General features: G+C 42.2%; 2 protein-coding genes across 2 annotated transcripts; both read left to right on the forward strand.

The window, feature by feature from the left end:
• Window positions 1–2,029: 2,029 nt before the first annotated feature.
• Window positions 2,030–6,123, forward strand: LOC128425236 (glycerol-3-phosphate acyltransferase 4). Its single transcript, XM_053411767.1, has 12 exons — window positions 2,030–2,299; window positions 3,403–3,472; window positions 3,593–3,881; window positions 3,960–4,034; window positions 4,371–4,460; window positions 4,595–4,688; window positions 4,768–4,883; window positions 5,067–5,122; window positions 5,221–5,306; window positions 5,389–5,517; window positions 5,614–5,693; window positions 5,946–6,123. The coding sequence occupies exons 1-12, from the start codon at window positions 2,144–2,146 to the stop codon at window positions 6,121–6,123; spliced, it is 1,419 nt and encodes a 472-aa protein (XP_053267742.1). The 5' UTR covers window positions 2,030–2,143.
• A 2,104-nt stretch (window positions 6,124–8,227) lies between these two features.
• On the forward strand, window positions 8,228–22,072 carry rab11fip1b (RAB11 family interacting protein 1 (class I) b). Its single transcript, XM_053410713.1, has 6 exons — window positions 8,228–8,715; window positions 14,906–15,333; window positions 15,434–17,519; window positions 19,725–20,558; window positions 20,975–21,095; window positions 21,186–22,072. The coding sequence occupies exons 1-6, from the start codon at window positions 8,336–8,338 to the stop codon at window positions 21,402–21,404; spliced, it is 4,068 nt and encodes a 1,355-aa protein (XP_053266688.1). The 5' UTR covers window positions 8,228–8,335; the 3' UTR covers window positions 21,405–22,072.
• The last annotated feature ends 24 nt before the right edge of the window (window positions 22,073–22,096 follow it).

Below are 22,096 nucleotides of genomic sequence, written 5' to 3' on the forward strand. Positions count from 1 at the left end.
AACAATAATACAACTTATTTTCTATAGCTACACCATGCTTTACATTTACATGGGAATAAACACATTTAACAGACTTTAACAACAAACCACATCTGTTAAGTCCATATCTGTTACCATAAAACAGCTGGGGTCTTTTAAATATGGCAGTATTTTGCATTCCAAACATATACTTGTGAAGCGATTGTTATTTCCCAGTCTTTGGCGGTTGGGGATTGAGAATTTGGTGGGAGCTCTAAGTTTACAGTGTGTATGTGTTACAGTATACAGTATACTTACTTGTTGTCAACATCTTGATCGCTCCCTGGTGGCCAACCCACTCCATCACACACAAGTCTCCATAGACGCTAGAAAGGTTTGCTCCTCCTTCTGTTCCCTCTGTTCCTTATCCTGCAGCACCATCATCAGGAGGAGCTCATTGAGCTCATTGATCTGGATATATATATATAAATATATATAATATTGGTATTGGATATCAAATGGTGATGGGATTGTGGGAATCACTGCTGCAGGAACTTGGGCTGTGGAGGACTCTTGTTCGCTCTGTTTTCCTGCTGTTTGAAGCTGATAACAACCAAACGCAGAGTGTGAGGGATCCCTGAGCTTCAGTCAGGACATGAGGCCAGATGGAGAAACACGTGAGACCGTCTGTCGCTTCAATCCTCCCCCGATCAGCACTGACGCTTAGTGCGTTAAATCCGGAGCCTGGTCAGAGCTGCTTCACTTGGAGAAGTTGTGCTAATATGCAGCTAAAGTGCTGTGACAGATATCAGTGAGTCAACTGAACTCTTTCTATCACTCTGGGGACTTTTAAGTGTTTACCATCTTTATCGTTTTGTTTTATTGTTTAATGTGTTCCTTTATTTATTTAACCTGGAAGACACAACATCTCTTCTGTCAGGGAGATCTGGTTCAAGGTGAGGAGCAGTGAGGTAAGAGATTCTCAAATATACATACAAACAGGGTCAAATAAGATAAGATACGATAATATAATATAAGATAAGATAATATAAGATAATCCTTTATTGGTCCCACAATTGGGAAATTTGCAATATTACAGCAGCAAGAGTCAAAAATAGGTATCAGTAATAAGTAACATGCAATACTTGAGTGAAAGTATAATACATTCTCCATATGAATGGAATAAAAACGAATAAATATACGGTGTAAAAACAAGTAAACTATGTGCAGTGTGAGAATATGAACAATAAATCACACAAACCGACTAAGACACAGAAAACTTATTAAAAACATACAAAAACAGAAACGTATGAATCTGTGGCTAAAGTGATCATTAATGAGACACTTTTAAGATGTTACTATATATTTGTACTTTTATTTGTTTTGCAAGAAAATAATAATGTTTCCCTCGTTATTAACTCATATGCATAGGTTATCTATATACATTTTTGGCTGTATTACCCAGCCCAAGTTTGATACAATTACATTCTAGGCTTTAATTTGTATTTTATTTGAGTTAAATCTAGAAGTATACTTATTGTTTTCTTAATTATTACAACACAAGAGATAAACACTGACTGATAATACAGTGTTATTTTAACTACACAGCTCACAGTTGAACCCCAGCTGTGAGTCAGTCACTCACAATCGACTCCCTCATTATAACTGACTCTCTGCACTCAGCCACTTTGTGTCTGACAGCTCACATAGAACTAAGAGAACTGCTGTCACTTTACAATTGTGACCAACAGTCATTGCCTCAATGTTGAAAAGCAAAAAATAACTCCTACTCATGCCGTCAGGAAATGAGGCAATTTCACTTTAAAGAAATTCAGCATTACACCCTCTTACAGGGGCACTCACAACTCATATGTCTGTTTTAAACCCTTAGACCGAGATCATAAAACATATGAGTAACATATAAATATAATAACAAAAATAAAATGTTATCATAGAAACATATGGAGAACATTAAGGATTATTAACTTTTTACTTTTCTGTTACTTGTGTTGATATTTAGTTTCTTTGTCTCACACAGACGATGATTCTAACCTGATGTCTCCGTCTACTTCGGACACAGAGGCGTCCTGCAGCCCAGGGGACTCGACCTAAAGCTGATGCCTCCAGGGTTGTGTGCGTTGTGGTTGTGTCGCCTCTTGTGGTTGTGTCGCCTCTTGTTGTTAGCATGACTCTGTTTCCTGCTGACAACCTGCTGTATCTCGGTATCTCCATCACTGTGTGGTTCGGCCTCCTCTTCGTCCTCATGATCGTGCCCTCTGTCCTCGGAGTCTCCTTCGGAATGCGCAGACTCTACATGAGGACACTTATCAGGATCTTTGAGGTGAGCTTGGTGACCTTTGACCTTTTGCATTCACCTGTTATTGAACCAAGGTCTTTGGTGAAATTAAAATGTTATTTTATTTATTGTGCGACATTTTGAGAGAAACATCTTACACTATCTCTAAACCAATTTAACAATTATGGACCGAAGAGTTATTAGTAAATTTGACACACACTAAAACAGTGGTAATCCTATTTGATAAACACATGCATTCTTTGTTGGATGGGACCCCGGGTCCCAGCTCAGACAGATTGTAGGACACATGGGACGTGTTGGTCCTCTCCCTCAGGGAAGTAGGCTTTGGCACAGGCCTCTGGGACAAACAAGCTTTCAGCAATGGGACGGCCAATTGAGATGGTGTACATACATCAGGGAGCTGAGGCTCCTGGGACGAAGTTAGATTCATTTTGGGGCATTTTGCAAGATGTTTTCCTCCTTCCCTGGAGGTTGTGGGAAAGTCGAAGGCAGCTGTTCTAATCCAGCTGTCGCACCTTTAGAATGGGGCTCAGAATGAGTCACTGTTTGATTCCCTGTAGCAGCTCAGTGGCCGTCTGTGGTGTGGTGTGGTTGTTTTATTTAGCGTACACATCGAGCAAGGGTTCTTTTCTCCATGTCCAGGTGGCACAGCCATCTGATGCTTCCAAACTGTGACCTACTTACACTTGAGTAAGTCAATCAAAGGGTAGAGGACTGAATTTGTCAAGTGTGGCTGTGAGTTCTCAGCAGCATGTCGTCCCAACCTTCTCTTCTCCAGAGCCGTAGACTCCACAAATCATTTTGCCCCTTGGATCATATCATAAATGATGTTAAACAATTGTATGACAACTTTAGGGGGATCAATTGGCAACATTTTTATAAACTATTCAGAAATATGTTTTATTAATAGTGTTTCATCACCTAAGAATCGTTGTATTTTCTTGTTTATTACTTCTAAGGCTACTTCATATTTGCTCGTCAGTAGTTTTATGTCTGTATGTAAGCCAGCCTCAGTTTTTACTCTTATCGTGCTCGACATCACACATCAGTGTAAACATTGAAAATACAAACCTGAATTGATCTAATTCGCTAATCTAGTTATCTTATTGTGTTTTCTCTTGAATTAGTGGGCGACGATACGAATGGAGATTGAGGCGAAGGAAAAGAATCAGGAACACTATAAACCATATAGCAAGGGTATACAAATATTTTTACATTTCTTTGTCATGAATGTCTATTGTATATATATATATATTTTTTTTTTTCTCCATTATCTCAAATGTGTGTTTGTTTTTTTTCTTCCCACACTCATTGTAGATATCATTGTCAAAGAACCACTATCCTCTTTGCAGCAGGACATCCAGGAGCTTCGTGGTTGTCTGCGCTCAGAGTCTGAGTTCGAAATGTCGGACATCTTCTACTTCTGCCGGAGAGGCGTGGAGAGCATCGTGGACGATGAGGTGACCAAACGCTTTTCAGCCCAGGAACTGGAAAACTGGAACCTACTGACCCGCAGCAGCTACAACTTCCGTCACATAAGTCTGAGACTCACAGTCCTGTGGGGCTTGGGGGTCCTCGTCCGCTACGGGGTCCTGCTGCCTCTCAGGTCAGAGCAACACACATTCATCTGGTGGTCAAATGGCTGACTGGGCAAACAACTGCTTCACTATCCTCTTTTCTGCAGGGTTACTCTGGCAGTCACTGGCATCAGTTTGCTCCTAGTCCTGACAACCTTGGTGGCACTTTTACCAAATACAGAGTAAGTTTTGTCCAGTTGCCATAATTGTCAAAGTATAAGTGAGACATCATGTAATCAGAGAATCATAGGTTTAAAACTTAGACTGTATGTAAAGATGGATGAAACAGGTTCCAATCCTCCAGTTGTACAACAATAAAGCTAAAATAACTCGGATACAGACTTTTAGTTTGGTCCATGTTCCAGACATTAACATTAAGAAGGGGGTTGGTTATGACCTATTCTCCAGCCAGCCACCAGGCGGTGATCCAGATTGTTTAAAATGACAATATTTTAAAGTTTGAATCAGTTATACAGGATCTACAGTGAATGTTGTTGCATTAAGCTCTGTGTCTTCAGTTTAAGGTTCTATCTGAGTGAGAAGATTCAGATGATGTGTTACCGCATCTGTGTCAGATCTCTCACAGCGATCATCACCTATCACAACAGGTACACACACACTTTTTACATTTCAGCTATCGTTTATATACATACTGTGATGGTTTTTACTTTAAGATATCGATGGTTTTGCTCTTGGATGTAAGTTGAGTGTCTGTGTGTTAAATAAACTTGTCTGATCGCAGCGGGAACAAACCTCAGAACGGGGGCATCTGTGTGGCCAATCATACAACACCCATCGATGTCATCATCTTGGCCAATGATGGCTGCTACTCTCTGGTAGAAACGCGACTTAACGATTCTGATCCTGTTACGCTGTCACGAGTCGTGCTGAACTAGTCTTTGACTTGTGTCTCAGATTGGCCAGGCTCATAGAGGGTTGCTGGGAATGATACAAAGAGCCATGGGCAGATCCTCCCATCACATCTGGTTTGACAGGGCAGAAGTCAAAGACAGACACCTAGTGGCCAAAAGGTAACACTGCATCATCACCAACCCTAACCCAATACAATATGAAGTCGTTACTGTCTCTATGACCGCTGTATTATTAGTTAGGAGGCCTTTATCACCATAAAAAATTAAGATTTCAGATTTTAAACAATATAGCTGACATCAGCAGTCATTATTTAAAGATTTTGCTCTCTTCTATCGTTTCAGGCTTGGTGATCACGTTGCTGATAAAACCAAACAGCCCATCCTCATGTTCCCCGAGGGTGTGTATCATAACGCTGTAGAGTTCCAACAACTGATGATGACGATACTTGTAAATACATGAAGTTTGTTGTTCACGAGCTCATGGTGTCATCGGCAGGTACTTGCATCAATAACACATCGGTGATGATGTTCAAAAAGGGGAGCTTTGAAATTGACTGCACAGTTTATCCAGTCGCCATCAAGGTAGGAACTTTATATTTGTTTCTACTTGCAGCTTATGTTTTGTTTTTACAAAGGCTTGATCAACAGTTTTATCTTGTCCAAGTATGACCCTCGGTTTGGTGACGCTTTCTGGAACAGCAGTAAGTTTGGCCTGGTGACTTATCTGCTGAGGATGATGAGCAGCTGGGCCATCGTCTGCAGTGTTTGGTATCTACCACCTATGAACAGACAGGTGAAACAACGTCACAACAAAACAAATCATACACCTTTAGACAAACGGTTATTTCCTCTGCCTACTGAACAACTTCCTGTTACTGTCCCTGTGCAGGAAGGAGAGGACGCAGTGCAGTTTGCAAACAGAGTTAAAGCCGCTATAGCTGCACAAGGAGGCTTAGTGGATCTAATTTGGTGAGTCATCGTTTCATATAAATGCCATGATATACATCAGCCACACTAGATGTGGTAATGGCTGTAGAAAGACGGGGGTGAGGGTTCAAATGGCATTAGAGCAGATTAACAGCAGGGATAGAAACAGTGAGGTAGTATGCTCCCGTAGCTGAATTACAGTCTTGGTCAGACACTGTGTCTGAGTCTGTGTGTGTGTGTTTGTGTGTGTGTGTGTCCCACTTCATCTCTCTGCTCTCTGCTCTCTGTTCTCAGGGACGGAGGCCTGAAACGAGCCAAAGTGAAAGATGCTTATAAAGAAGAGCAACAGAAGCTGTACAGCAGAGTTCTTGTTGGAGAGCAGGACCAGAAGAACAATTGCGGTGACAAACATTTAGAGGATGAAAATCCTGAAGAGGAAAGAAACGACCAAGATTTAAGAACGGGACAATGAGGCCACAACAATGTTTACTTTTATTTTAAAATGGTAAATGTGATTTACCATAATAATAATTTATTTTCTGTACATTTTTACCAGGACAAAGAAAAGCATTTAAGTGTTTAACCAACACACAAACATTGTTTTTGACATTTATCTTTTTATTACATTTATATTTATACATATTTATCGTATGTTGTTTATTTTATGTTGTGACCATGGACTTTCTTTAAAATTGGACTACGCATCTCCACTTCCTCCCACTATCCAGAATTAAAGCCAAACATATCCTGGAGCTGCGGTAGCGAGGTCCCGCAGATACACATGCTCGACCAATCACAAGTCAGTCTCAGCTGTCATGTTTCCCCCTGTTTTTTTTAGCATCAAATAACTAATAGTCCAAGCAGGTGCACACACACACACACACATACAAACACAAAAGTCGTTACATCACAGTCAGACAGACACTGGCAGTGCCAACACGTGCGTCCCTCTTCTAATTGGCTCCAGGCTCTACATGTGTTTGCAGCTCTAATCTTTGCTGGGCATTGTAAGAGAGATCAGATACTTTCAGACCTTGTGTTTAATGTCAGCCATGATTTCAGTCTGTTGGTCGCAGGTTGTTAGATTTGTCTTTGTTAAGAGGACTTGTGATTTATGTTAATGGAAACTAACCTGATCAGACGTGGTGTTAACTTTGTTTCCTTTTTCAAACAGCAGGAGTCAGTGTTCAGACATGAACCGTCCTGATTCTAACAACATGAGAACATTTCTTCCAAATGGATGGAGAGACTGATGCAGAACTAAATAACTGTTTGAAATCTCCCGCACCCACTCAGGCCCACTCAGGCCTGTGGAGATCATTAGCACTTATGTGCATTGAGCAGTAAGGACATCAACTCTTGAGAGTCCATTAATGGACTGAAACAGACAAAGCAAAGAAACATACCCAGAGTATTTCAGGGCCTTCAATCTGTCTCATCTGCAGATGGAGGAGAATCTGTGCAGAAAGTGGCACCGCAGCCTGATAAATAATCAAACTGGAGCAGCAGGTGAAACTGAATCCAACCGTATGAACCCTATCAGCTGTCACAGGCCTGTCAGGTATCCCGTCCTCTCTCCAAGCAACAGGCTGGGAATTATTAGAGCGGAGAGTTCTGGTGGTTTGAGACGACTTAAATGTTGAGGCAGGAGTAGATGTGACAGCTGATTATCACAGAACAAGATAAGGCGGCTTGTCCAGAAATACAATTCCAGACACAATTACTTGTAAAAGCCTCTGCAAAGCTCTCAGTATGTGAGCCTGAGGCCGCACCACACCACAGAGGAAGCTATTATTTTCTTTATTAAGTCATCCGCCAAATTTCTCTCCTGCCCACTTCACTTTTTGATATTACTCCTCTGCCACAATATACACAGTCAGATTGCAGTGAATCTGTTCTCTGTGGATCAGTGGAAAGCTGCAAACTCGGCACGTTATCGAGGAGGAAACACATCAACAGCTGCAGGAGCGCAGGAGCTGCAACAACAGACACTACACAGTCAGTCGCAGGTCATTTGTGAATGGGTCCGGTTTGGATTTAGGTACTTAAGAACATCTCAGCCAATGGCAAAATTCAATTGCAATAGCCCAATTGTGACCAGTAGAGGGCAGTCACTAAGCATAATTCCATTTAAAGTGTTGAATTTAAACTCTTTTGCGATTTAAAAATCAAGAATTGGGCGTGAACACACTACTCGATACTTTAAGACATTTGTTTTAAGCAAAAGGTTTAGGGGCTTAGTTACTCTTTAAGTTTAATGAAGACACAGTCAGGGTAGGAAGCAGCCATAATAAAACAATGTATCTAGAGGATATTAGATGATGCTGGTGCAGAGTGACAGGTGTGACCAGATGTATACAGGTGTGAACAGGTGTGAACATGCATCAGGTGTGTCCTCTGAGCTGCAGTGTGTGATGTGATGAGAATGATCCACACACACTCAGCATGAGGTCAACCTGTTAATCTGTGGGCGTGTCTTATCTTATCCAAGGCGTCCTCTCTGTGTGTGAGACCACGCCCAATCAGCTGTTTCCTCAACTTCAGTCAAGTCAAGGGGGGAAAACTCTCCCTCTCCTCAGATCAGTGTGTGTGTGTGTGTATGAGAGTGAGCCGGTGCCTGACACCGCTCTGTTCTATCCTCGGAGTTCGATTCCTGCTATAATCCAGCAACACGTGGCACCAGCATGTCCCTGGCGGATCTGCAGTGGTGTCCCACCAGCGTCCAGGTAACGGTGCTCCAAGCCCGAGGCCTCAGGGTGAAGGGGAAAGGCGGCACCAACGATGCGTACGCGGTCATGCACCTGGGCAAGGAGAAGTACCAGACCTCGGTGGTGGAGAAGAGCGTCGCTCCGGTGTGGAGGGAGGAGGCCGCGTTCGACCTGCCGCCGCTGCTGCTGCTGCACCAGGGAGCAGGAGGTGGAGGAGGAGGTGGAGGAGCAGGAGAGCGCGGCACGTTGCGCGTCCACGTCCTGCACCGGGCCCTGGTGGGTCCGGACAAACAGCTGGGACAGGCTGTCATCAACCTGCTGCAGCTCAGTGACGACAAAACCCGCAGCAAGACCGAGTAAGTGCACACAGCGGGGGGTCGAGTGTGTACGTCACAGTGCCACAGTGCAAAAGCACATATTTGAAGTTTAATCAAGGCAAAAGTTGGAAGTCAAAATATACTAAATGCTACCAATTGTAAAACCACTAAATTAAAAAGGGACAAATCCACGATGATGCATGTCTAAGTCTATCTCTGCTGCTGACCCCCTGACCTGATTTGAACAGAGTGTGGTCTTTTTTCCTTTAAAAAACTTAAATCACATGTATTTTGATGGAATCGCAGACTTCTCCACATCATCTGAATGTGTTTTTAAAGTACAAGCAGCCCCTCAGTATCAGGCACGTGTTACTTTCTGCTTTGAGCACAGAGGAACAGATTTTCCTGCACTGCAGGGGAACAACTCCTGTCAGTCATATTAGACTGTGTGACACTGCAGGACAAAACTATAATCCCTATTAAATCCTTAAAAACTATAGCACCAAGTTTTTATTAACATGAATTATGCAGCCTCTTTGATAACTGCGGATTTGGGTTTCCATATGAAGTTCTTCTGCTGGATTCATGCATTTGTAAAGACCTTATAGTTTCTTTCTGTGAATGAAATTTATTTTAAGTGAGGTATTCACGCACACACGCACACAAATGCACATGCACACAGAGCCATGCATCGCTGCACAGAGCCGGCCCGGTGGGTTTGACTTATGAATGTTGCCCACTCGCTCCACTGCAGCTTAAGGGATTTGTTCCCCCGGCTGCAGCCTTGGAGGATGCCAATCAGCATTATTTACTGAGGCGAGTGAAGTGAGCCACGAGATTTACTCTCTCATTGACTGAACCTGACGACAACAACAGAGCGATTTTCTTCCAAAGAAGACCTGAACGTGTCCCTGTGCCCAGTGAAGCCCATCTAGGATCAAAACACATCAAAGATTCAGATTTTACTTACAAAGCGTACACAAATGAGCAAAGGAGGTGAAGTAATTACATAAAGCGTTAAGTATTTTGTGCAAAAACATTAACACCCATTTAATCCTGCACATATTTGAGGATATAATGGAAGTGAACACGTTTTACAGGCCTTGCTGGTGCTACAGGTCCCAGTAGGCCTGAGTGGTCAAAGAAAAGGTTTCTCATTCTCCTTTAGATTTAATTTAAAGGTTCATCATCCTGTCAGAGTGAGGTATTTGTAGTTCAGTAAGAATGGAAAACTTTTATTGGACTAATAAGCTGTTCCTGGGTATTTCAGTCCCCCGCCATGTGATTGGTATTATAAAAAAGCAGATTGCATACCAGCCTGTTTACACACACACACACACACACACACACACACACACACACACACACACACCAGTTCCTACTCCTCCTCATTTACCATACCCATGATGAGTATGTGCTATTTGGCCCAGCTTAATTGAAGTTAAGGAGACTGTTTGTCCTTGGCAGAGTTATGTGCTCGACTGAATCTCACACTCCTCTGTCTCCTTGTCGGCTTTGACTTCTGTTGCATCGTCCTCTGATCTGAAACCTGTTCAGTTGAGCTTCACCTGTCTGTGCGCTGCATTATTAATCATGCACGGTTTTGGGTTTCGTGTGCATCTCTGATCACATTTGCCCTTTTTTAGGCTGCTGTCCTTAAAAAATCCGATACAGTTTCACTTAAGCACAGCTATTCGTTGATTTGAGTATGTGTGTGTGTTTTTGTGTGCACTGGAAACCAATGTTTTCCAGTAGTAAACATGCTTTAGCTGGTGTAGAATGAACGCTCTGTTGATCTTACAGTGAGCTCGGTGAAAGCACCTCCTGAGGTTCAAATCCAGCTTTGGCCTCAACATTCCAGACAGTTTTATCTACAAAAAACAAACAGTGCAGTGGCATCAGGGACAGTCCAGCAAGGTCATTTCTACTGGAGAGAAATCCACTGTGGCTGATTAACCGACACACAAACAGGTCTTCACATGTTGGTGGCACAATACTGTTCACAGTGCGTAGTGTTTTCAAATCCTGCGAAAGAGATGATTCAAGCCGTTTTATCCAAACTCATGGTGAACACACACGCTGCTTGCAAAAGGAGGAGACACTAATATTATTATTATTATTACCTTCACCAAGGAGGTTGTGTGTTAACCCCTGGTCAGTTGGTTTTTGTTTGTCTGTAAGGATTATGGGTCAGGGAAGAGTGCATTCAATATTTAGTGCGGATGCAGGCTTTTTCTTATCGTTTTCTCCATTTTCCCAGGAAATAATTCATGGATTTTGATGGAAAAGAATCAAGCTAATTTAGGGAACTTATGAGTGAGTAACGCTTGATTGACTTGAAGTTACTCTAATCTAGTTGATATTATTATAATTAACTCAAATGGCTAAATTGATATCTTTATAAATGTCTTAACACTGTGGGGGTTTGCATTAGCATCTCTGATCGATGATACTAAAAATGTGTTTGTGTATATCAGGTGTGTGGTTGTGTTTTTGTTTCATATTTTCCCATGTGTCATGGAGACGAAGATGTTTACATTTATATATAGTGTAATAATTTCTGAGCAATTAAAGGATTTCTCAGTTATGTCATATTTAGAAGTTGTTCTGTAGTATTTTGTGAAATTAATTTATAATTACAAATAGTAGTTATAGCTAATTCTACCCCAAGTTATTGTCAACAGACAGCAGAATTTATAGTAGCTCTTGTGTAATTGTCCTTTTCCCAGCAGACATTGCAACTTGTCATATTGGGAAAGATTCTTCCTCTATCTGCCCATCTCCCACTTGCACTATTCAGTTGATAAATGCCAGAAATGATGGTGAAATATAGTGTAAAAAACTAAATTCATGAACCCTGCAGTAAAGAAGGACTAAATTACAGCTTCCATCCTCTACAGTGTGTTTGCTTCAGCATGTATTGTAATAGCTTCTGGATTAAATGCAGCTGTCGTCTGTGGCACTCGTGTTAAAAGATGACTTCTCTTCAGTTTCCCTTTGTTCAGGCGTCTGTTTTGGCTTCTATGCCTCTTGGATGTGGAGCGATCCGATAAGCTCTGGACATTTCAGCGTTCTTGGACGTTATCACTGTTACGTTGCTTTTACTAACTCAGCTCTTCTCCCCCCCCCCCCCCCCCCCCCCCACCCCACATGCAGCTGTGTGTTGTGATAAGCAGGACTCGGGGCCACTCGGAGCATTGTCTTATCAGCAGTTCAAGCCTCACAAGGAAGGATGTGTTTTGTGCAGAAGGTGGAATAAATGTACAAAATGTTGAGTCATGCATTATCTTCCTCTGTCTCCAGCAGAGGAAGGCTCTTCCTGCTGTTCCTGGTGGGTGGGAGGGTAATGAGTTTCATCACATCACCCAGGCATTGATAAGAGAAGGCCTGTTTTAATTCCTCCTCCCACATGCGGCTCACGAACCCAACCCGCTAACGCCTCAACGCTTTTGCAACTTCCCCCCTGAATCGACTGATGTACTTTACTTCAGTTTTTTCACACGTGGACTTGTTCACTGAATATGTGCTAAAGGGAAGTACAAGTAAGGCTCAGACATTACTATTGTGTGTTGACATTATGCCATTATACTACCCAAACACACTATATACTTAATCTAGGCTGCATGTGTTTGTCCGTCCCTGCTCAAATTAGAATAGTCAAAATCATTATAATTGTGATAATTATGGATTAGCTGAAATGTAAACCTGGCCTTCATTATCAATACCATCATATATTAAATGCTATTACTATATAAAGTAACTATTTAAGCTTTTCTATACCAAATACTGAACTTTACCAATATAATAATGATATTGTATATTAGTTGTGTGGAATAGTTCTTTTCATCTCATTAGCATACAATCAGCTTTCCTTTTCTGAAATACAGGAAGTAAGATAAAAAATGTTCTTCTTTGATAGGGACAACATTAACGTTGATATAAGTTATAATACCACAGAAAGTTTAAATAAAATATAATTTCTTCGTAGCAAAAAAAACTGGTGCAGAATATAAATATTGTCAATCTAACAGTGTTCTGTTAATGGACTATAGAGGAGCAGAGGAGCTGTGGCAGCAGTCTCACCCATTTCACAAATTCCAGGAGAAAAAGTTTCCCCCCTTTTAGTTTGTTTGTGGCACATCTGAAACATTCCTGAGTGGAGGAGGGAGACCCTCTACATATCTGATTCAGGACCAATGAGAGGAGTGTTCACTGAGTATTCCGCTGGGTGAGATCTTATCTGCAGGGAAAGAAATTAAACACTTGCATGTACACAAAACATGATGAAATATTTATATAGACCAACGATGATAATACCTGCACTTTCTTCTGTATTTAAAACCACATGTGTGAGCAGATTTTTTTTTCTCCACTTTTTAAGAAAGATGAGCCACAGCCACGAGACGGAAATATGTTCTCCCACACAGACACACACACACACACACACACAAAACCCTTCCTCATTTCCTCAGGAATTCAGATTTCAGTTGTTTGTTCAGTGGCGAGCTGACCTCAGATTTCTGCCTGATGGGCACTATTTATGCTGACTCTTCCTTTTCGTTGTGCTGTTAAAATTTTCTGCACATTCCGAGACACGTCTCTCAGGACAGGACCACGACACCGGTGCAGCGGCGCAGAGTCTCATCTCACTGGACTTCTCACACTGTCTGTTTGTCTGCACTCTGCAACAGCTTTAAAGTTGGAGACACGCGGGGGAAAGGGAACGACGTTGGAAAAGGCTAATGATGCAGAAGTTATGTTTCAGACAGTGCAAGCATTCATAAGTCCTCCACGCTGGACACAGCTACAGACAGTGCAGGGTTATTATTTGAAGACAAACTTTCCCTCATGGTCACATTGCTGTTTTTCCTTAGATCATCACAGCCTTTCCAAAAATATTCAAACTGCTGCTGAGTCACTTTCCATTCGCCTCAGGATTGATCTAGTTTCCACAAAGAAAATGACGAGGGCTAAACATTAACTTCACATGAGGTTTAGTAATGAAGATTGCTTCCATTTTTACAAAATGTAAACATTGAGTGAGTCATATGTAATGTATAGTTTGTGGTGGAACATTGCTCTGGTTGTAATACTCTTCTCTCGTGTTATTGCAGTCTGTGTGTGATCTTTAAAGCACAGGAGGAATGTGAGCGCTCAGCAGACAGTGTTTTAATGACCATGCATTCACACTAAACCCTGTGTTTACCAGATGATTATTAATTTGATCGCCTTGTTTCTCGGCTCTTAATTGAATCCTTTAATTGTGATATATGTTCACTCCAAGAAAAGAATAAGTTCAAAAACCAAAAACTAATTGAATGCTGAAAGTTTTATATACGTTAGAAGCGTTTCATGTGAAATAATGCATGTGTAAGTGAGCCACACTTCACTGCGCTGAACATTTCAAATGTTCTCATCTTCACACGCATGTTCCTTATACTGTGGATAAAGATGAAATATTCTTTTTGAAACTGTGTGTAGATGATTGTTATCAATTTTTAGAGCCTGTACTCGATTTCATTCTACACGGTTCACTTGTGGTGCGGTGGAGCTAAATGAAAAAGCTTCAGGTGGCATTTAATGATGAATTTAGAGTTGTTTCTTCCAAGATGGGCCAGTGTAAGTCAGATATTTGTTGCCTGCAATGTTCCTACTTTCCATGAAGTCTTGAGGAAATGTATGTTAACATTTTTGTGTCATTAGTCTTTCTCTTGTTTCTGGAAACACTGGAACAAACGCCTGTTTTAATAATAATCTTATAATCATAGATGTATGAGCTTCTGTGATCAAATTGATATGTTTGTATTTTATTTTAATTGATATGGACCTTTTTTGTTTCTGCTGTAAAATTGTATTGATCTTTCAACCATGTAGCTCAGCCCCATGATGAAGATCATTCTGCAGATTCAGGCTTCAGCTGTCTTCAGTGCAAATCCCTGCAGGGTCAGAAACGCATTTTCCAAATGAATGATAATGCTGTTCCATAATAACTGAACATGTAAAATAAGATGACAACTTAAAGGGAGTGATTTCAATGTTGTTTTCACATCTGGTTGCCGTTGCCCCCAAGTGGTCAAAATATCAGTTCTTTGCCTAGGAATGTAACAATGCATGAAGCAAGATATTTTCCAAAACATCCATCTGACATAATGTTCTAAATCAGACTGGGATTACATGATGTTCAATAGGTCTATGAGACATATTCTAATAACACCCCTCTCTTTAACAGATGGTTTAAGCTGCTGGACAAGGCGGGCAAGGCGGACAAAGACAGAGGAGAGGTTCTTGTGGACATCCAGTTCATGAGGAACAACATGACCGCCAGCATGTTCGACCTCTCTGCTGCAGGAAAGTCCCGGTCCCGACTCGGCAAGTTCAAGGACAAAGTTCGCGGCAAGAAGAAGGACTCGGACGCTGCGTCTGGCCTGGTGCCGTCCTTCAGTCATGTTCTGACGGACAGCGAGGGGGAGGCAATCGGAGATGAGGAGGTGGCTGCGGGGAAGGATGAGAAGAAGAAGAAACATAAAATGAAGTCTTTGTTTTCTTCCAAGTCCAACCTGCAGAAGAACATGTCTCAGTCCATGTCTGTTCTGCCCGTGAAGAACTCGTCGCTCAGCGGCAGCCAATCGTCTGGTCTGAATATGGATCCCTCCGAGGGTCAGGAGAAACAACTTTTATTTTACTGAAATATTGTTACTCTTTATTTGTCGTCTTTTAATCAAATGCATGTGGATTTTGTTGTCTCATGTCTCTCCAGGTAAAAAGAAGTTCAACTTCAAGATTCCCAAACGCTCAGGCAGCTCAGACGTCAAAGATTCCTCCTCTAGTCACCAGAAACATGGCGCCGCAGAACAGAGTAACTTGTGCATCAATGGCAGCCATGTTTACCGTGAAGAGCGACAGACTCGAACCTCTCGCATCGGGTCAAACTTCAGTCTGGCCAGTTCAGGCCATGGATCCATGGAGGACGTCCCTGAAAGCTCCCCTCCATCTGTGGAGTCGCTTCAGGCAGTGAGGCAATATTCTGCCTGGACAGAAGAGGAGGAGGAAGAGGAGGAGACGGCTGAAGTAGAACATTTAACAGAGGACATGGAGGAACATAGAAAGGATGAAGAGGAAATAACAAGGATGGAGGAGGAGAGGAGGAGAAAAGAAGATGAAGATGAGAGGAAACAAGAAGAAGCTGTTGAGAGACTGGCTGAGCAGAAAAGGAGACAAGATGAGGAAGAAAGAAAAAGGATTGAAGAAGAGAAGGTTAGACGAGAGGAAGAGGAGAGGTTGAGGAAGCAAGAAGAAGCTCTTGAGAGGTTGGCTGAGGAGAAGAGACAAGACGAGGAAGAAAGAAAAAGGATTGAAGAAGAGAAGGTTAGACGAGAGGAAGAGGAGAGGTTGAGGAAGCAAGAAGAAGCTCTTGAGAGGTTGGCTGATGAGAAGAGACAAGAGGAGGAAGAAAGAAAAAGGATTGAAGAAGAGAAGGTTAGACGAGAGGAAGAGCAGAGGTTGAGGAGCCAAGAAGAAGCTCTTGAGAGGTTGGCTGAGGAGAAGCGGAGACAGGCTGAAGAAAGAAAAAGGATTGAAGAAGAAGAGAAAGTTAGACGGGAGGAAGAGCAAATGATTTTGAGGAAGAGACAAGAAGAGGAGGAGCAGGTTAGGAGAGAAGAACAACAACAGCGTGAGAGACTAGAGGAAAAGAAGAGACGAGAGGAACAAGAAGGAAAGAGAGTTGAGGAGGAAAGGATTAGGATGGAGGAAGAGAGGGTCCAGGAAGACAGGAGGAGAGAAAAGAGTATCAGGAGACGAGAGGAAGAGTGTAGGTTAGCCCAGGAAAAGAGAAAGGAAGAAGAAAGAATAATTGAGGAAGAGAAAGTTAGAAAAGAGGAAGAACAAGTGAGAAGATGGGAGGTGGAAGAATGTGAGGCAAAGAGGAAACTACAGGATCAAGAAAAGAAGCAACAGGAGGAAAGGATTAGGAAAGAGGAGGAGAGGAGACAGGAGGAAGAGGAGAAGGCTAGGAAAGAAAAGGAAGAATATGAGAGATTGGCAGAGGAAACAAGGAAACTAGGGCAGAAAGAAAGGGAAAGGATGGAGGATGAAGAGAGAATTAAAAGGGAGAAAGACGAAAGGATGAGGATGGAGGAAGAGAAGATGAGGGAAGAAGAGGAGGCAGAGAGGGTTACGAGGGAAGTCAAGGAGAAGAGGAGACTTGAAGAACAGGAGAGGAGAAAAATTGAGGAAGCAGAAAAAAAGAAAAGGGAGGAAGCGGAGAGAATTATGCAAGAGGATAGGGCTAGGAAGGAAAAGGAAGAATATGAGAAATTGGTAGAAGAAAAGAGGAAACTGGAGGAACAAGAGAGAAGACAGGAAGAGGAGAGAATTAGACATGAAGAGGAAGAAAAGATTAGGATTGAAGAGGAGAGGAGGAGAAGAGTGGGGGATGAAGAGCGGGCTAAAAAGGAAGCAATGGAAAGATTGGCAGAGGAAAAGAAGAGACTAGAGGAACATGAAAAGAGGAGGATTGAAGAGGAAGGGAAAAGGCTAAGGGAGGAAGAGGAAAGGAATAGGAAGCTGGAGGAAGCTGAGAGGGAGAAAAGGGAGGAGGAGGCCAGAAAGCTGGAGACGGAAAAGTTAAAAGAAGCAGAAGTACAGAAGAAAAAAGATAATACAACCAAGGATGGACACAAAGCTGCCGGGAAGAAACCCAGAGTGGCAGAGGAGAGTCCTGCAGGAGTCGCCTGCACTAATCCCTTTGATGAGACCGGCTCTAGTAATCCCTCTGAGGACGTCCCCGACTCACCTGCTGCACCCGACAGCCGCGCCTCCCAAGGGTCAAAGGTCAAACAAGGGTAAGTACAAGTCGTGTCACACTACATGGATCCAACATATTGCTTAACAAAAGATGTAACAGGGTGTGAGCCCTTTGAGGTAAATGCTAAGCATGCCATCACACAGGGGTGAAGCTAATATGCCAGATTATACATAAAGATGGACATCGTATCCCCACTTCATACCGTTGTACAAAAATGAAGCTAATATTTCCTGGATTCGGATGCTGCCATCTTGCTCTTTTGGCATGATTTGGACCCATCCGGCTGATGCAGCACTCGGCCAATGGCAAGTCAGTTTTATCCGTCAATCATAAGGTTTCTCCCCCTTCTTTCGAGCATTAAATTTAATTAAATTTACACAAATTAACACCTGGATGTACATCAAAGATAAGAACTACCAGAAATGACAGGAACATTTTATTGATACTGTTGCCAGCCACCAGGGGGCGATAAAAATGATTTACTTTGAGGGAAGCTGTCATGTCGTTCATCTTTCTGTACGGTCATCTGTACGTTTGAAATGTTGACCTAATGATGGCGCTAGAGGAAAAGTGAGGGGTCGTGAATATTGTACAGCAGAATTAAACTCTATGGTTCCAGTATCATTATAATGACCAACGCAACAAAAGGCAGTGAAACTTATAACTTTTTATATTAAGTACAATAAGTACTGTACAGAAACGTTGATCTGAATGTTCCGTTCTCACCTGTTTCACAGTCCCTGATGTCACAGTCAAGTTCTCATTTAGATGCTATTTAAAGCTGACACCATCATTAAACCTGCATCAGTCCGTGCTTGTTAGCCGGCGTTGGAGCTGCTGTGAGCTGTGTGTGTTGGGAGGGACGTCTTTCTTTAGTCATCTGAGACTCTGCAGCTCAGTCGTAGCTCATTATATTGAGTGCCGATTGAAGAGGGAGAGGAAATGACTCGAAGCTTCGACTCATTTATTCTGAGTTTGACAGTGTTGGAGGGCAAATTGAGTTTTGCTCTGCATGTTCATCTTTCATTGCGACCAACTATAGGCTACGTTTGTTTGTTTGTTGGTTGGTTTGTTTGTTTGTTTGTTTGTTTGTTGGTTTGGACGCAAAGTTACACAAAACAATATAATTTTGCTTTATGCTATTGAAAATTGTCCATTGATTTTTCAATTTCTTAATGATTAATTAATTCACAATTTTAAAAAAAAAATAACAAATCTTGATCTAGTGAATTTAGATGTGGTTTCATGAAGGAACTGTTGGTCCTTGGTGGAGGTTTGCACTCTACTGAGTGACATTCTCATTACGTCAGTGGGTTTTGTCATATTACACTGCCTGAATCCTTTTAATGATTCCCCCCCCCCCCCCCCCCCCCCACATCCTTGATTACTTGTACTTGATTATAATCCTTTGAGATATTCATTATATAGTACAGGGGTCTTCAACGTTTTTCAGGCCAAGGTCCTCCAAACTGATGGCGAGATGGAGCAAGGACCCCCTACTATATAAATTGCATAAAATAGTGTTTATATTATTCTCGGCCTAGTGCCATGTATAAACATAGCTACCCTGTTATTGTGCATTCAATACTACCCTTGTGGGTAGTAGCATGCTAACATTAGAAAGGTGGCTCAGACACCTCGCAAATCCTCTGACTTATTTTTCAGTTACAGTAATGTTTTTTTTACATTGTACAGCATCTATTTCTCAGTAAATTTATAAAAAAACTAAGCAAAAAAAAGGTCAAACAAACAACTTTTAGGTACAAATACGACCATCTACAGAGTTTGGTCCGCCATCTTTTATTTTTGAGCTTAGCGCTCTTTAAACGTGAGCATAAACGCGATCTGATTGGCTAGTGCCTGTGCTGTCGTATTTGCATGAAAGGTGCTGTGAACCGGTGCCCAGCTTGAGAGAGCTCCTGTGTGTAGCTGAATGTGTGCATTGCTGACTGAAAGATAACGTCTTCTGCCTAAATTTATCCGTTCGCTACAATATGTTGGATTCATGTCAATGTGTATCTAAAGACAATATATACAATTCTGGTTCTGAAGACATGAATTTTGTGTGAATTTTTTTTTTTGAATTTTTTTTTTTTTCACACAATTTTTTGTTGTTGTCTTATCCTCCAAAAATGTCGCGACCCCCCTGCAGTACCCCCGGTACCCCCCTGTTGAAGACCACTGATATAGTAGGTAAAAGTAAGTGTGCTGGAACATTATATAGTATGTGTCTCTTTTCCAGATATCCATGTGCTGTGTCATCAGTGGGAAGCGAGCCTCGTTCCACCGATCAAAGGGACCTGATTGGAGCTCAGCGGGACAAGCGACCGGCTCCTCAGCCTCCAAGAGGGAGTGTAGCTGAGAGTCAGAGGGAGCCAGATGTCTCCAAACCACATCAGGCACAAACGAACAAGCAGAGTAATGACAAAGACCTCAAAACCGCCAGTGTTCTCCCTCAGCGTTCGGTGCAAGTAATCGCTCCCCTGAGTCGATCCCGAGCGGATACGAAGAGCCCCCAGAGCTCCATGCAAGGTAGTGACGCCAAAGGAGCAGGAGGTTTGGCCAAACACAGTAAACGCCCTGCACCATCTAGACCTTCAGTGGAAGAGGAGCTGTCGTCTAAACCTAAAAGCCTCTCCGTTTCCAAAGGAGGTGGCCCAGAGACAAAACAAGCCCCCGTTGTTTATAGCTCAAATCCCTTTGAAGACGACGAAGATGATCCCACAGCACAAGATGATTCACCCACACCCGGTTCAGTACACTGGCCACCAGCCGCGTCCCAAGATGCCGCCTCTCAAGCTAAACTCAAATCCTCCAAAATGGCCCGTGCTCCTGCACCTCCTCCGGCATCGAGCACTTTAGCACAACAAAACACAGACAGAGGCCACGTCACCGACACTGCCGTTGTCGCTGCACCAGATAAAGCTGCAAAGCAAACACGTGCCCCACAGCCAGAGGTCACGATCTCTGCAGCCGTCCAGGACACGTCACTAAAAGAGCCGCAGCCGGCGAGAGCACAGAGCACTGCAGAGGTGACGGGTGTGAAAAAGGAAGGGCCTCCTACCACGTCCCGCAGGTGAGGCAGTTCAATTCCTCCACAGAGTGTTACGCAGTCCATCAGTCCCTGTATTAAATAATACATCACAAACGGCTAGCTGCAGATCTTACTTACTCATAAAAGAAAACCATCACGCTTCATGTTCCTGAAAGTCGTGTACGATTCACCCTTATCATTATTCATCCTTTAAACTCATCCATCATTCATTTTTGCTTTTATTATTAATTGACTCGTATCCTATAAGGTGCGTGTGCATGAGTTAGCTTGCACGGTAACACTGAGCTTATTCTGTTTGACGATTTGATTGCTAAATACTGACATTGATGATATGGAGGTGTCATGAACAGATTTTTTTACTTGCTCATCAATGCTCCACTTTCTCCTCTCATCAAGCCAGTGTCTCCATCTTTCTCTGTTCTTCTCTGTCTCTGCAGGCTTCAGCCGGTAAAACCTCTTAACCCTCAGGAACAGAACTCCGCCCCCGTTGTTCAGTCAGAGAGAAATAACAACTCCACAGAAATTGAGAAGAAAAGAGAAGTTCAGGATATAACAAAGGTATTTTTCTCATCAGGGACTATTGATATACTCAATGAAAGATTCCAAAGTTGGATAGAAAAATCTCACACATATCTCCCACTTTCTCAGATTCTCTCGCAGGTAAATGACGGCGGGCCCAAAGGACCGTACACCCAGCTGACTCAAAAGGAACTCATCTCCCTGGTGCTGAAGCAGGAGAAGCAGCTTTCTGAGAAGGACAAAACGATAGCAGAGCTGGAGCTGTACATCGACAACTTACTCGTGCGCGTCATAGAAGAGAGCCCCGGCATCCTGATGTCATTGAACTCTCTGAAGAGAACGGTGTAGGCATGATTCACAGCCAATGCTTTTATTTCCATCTGTATAATTAATGTAAACATGATCAACAACGGTTCCCACGACAGTAAACTTCACCCTGAAATGGTAACAGGAGTAGAAGTTGAGGTCTGAGGTCAAGTTCATTGCAAAAAGAGTAATAGCAGAAATACAATATATTCAGTAAAAGAAATCTTGTAGTTCCTTTTTTCTAAATATTTAGATATATCTTTTACACTTTTTTACATTATGTACCTGTCCGTCTTTGTAACAACTTCTTGTTTATATTTGCACATGTATTTGTAATAATTATTTTAATGTCAAATTCTGTCTGGTAATAAAAACTGAGTCGTTTGTTGATTTCAATACTTGTTTCTCTTTTTCAAGGCAAAACAAAGTGCTTTCTCTGTCTGTTTTTCTCTCGTCTGTTAGCTTGTTGTTCACTGGTCACGTGTCCAGTACACACAAGAGCCTTATTCTGCTGTTAACATGACTGTTCTGTAGATAAAGTTCCCTGCTCTTGTACTGAATGTAAAACGTGTATGTGATTCTAAACCTTAAAAGCACTTTAATGAAGCTTATACTATTAACATGGTATATTCTGCCATTCTCTACTGTACTGAGGTCACTGCTTCATGGTATTAATATATGCAAAATCAATAAACTCATGATTAAACAACTGTCTTGATTTTCTTTAATGATGG

The sequence above is a fragment of the Pleuronectes platessa genome, chromosome 19 (assembly GCF_947347685.1).
Source record: "Pleuronectes platessa chromosome 19, fPlePla1.1, whole genome shotgun sequence".
Classification (NCBI taxonomy): domain Eukaryota; kingdom Metazoa; phylum Chordata; class Actinopteri; order Pleuronectiformes; family Pleuronectidae; genus Pleuronectes; species Pleuronectes platessa.

Bases quoted from the DNA above. Each gene is read 5' to 3' on its own strand.
- LOC128425236 (XM_053411767.1), top strand. From the start codon at position 2,144: ATGACTCTGTTTCCTGCTGACAACCTGCTGTATCTCGGTATCTCCATC. The intron at 4,689-4,767 runs GTAGAAACGCGA...CTTGTGTCTCAG, and splicing joins ATGATGGCTGCTACTCTCTG to ATTGGCCAGGCTCATAGAGG. The intron at 5,307-5,388 runs GTAGGAACTTTA...ATCTTGTCCAAG, and splicing joins TTTATCCAGTCGCCATCAAG to TATGACCCTCGGTTTGGTGA.
- rab11fip1b (XM_053410713.1), top strand. From the start codon at position 8,336: ATGTCCCTGGCGGATCTGCAGTGGTGTCCCACCAGCGTCCAGGTAACG. The intron at 15,334-15,433 runs GTCAGGAGAAAC...ATGTCTCTCCAG, and splicing joins GAATATGGATCCCTCCGAGG to GTAAAAAGAAGTTCAACTTC. The intron at 21,096-21,185 runs GTATTTTTCTCA...CCACTTTCTCAG, and splicing joins AAGTTCAGGATATAACAAAG to ATTCTCTCGCAGGTAAATGA.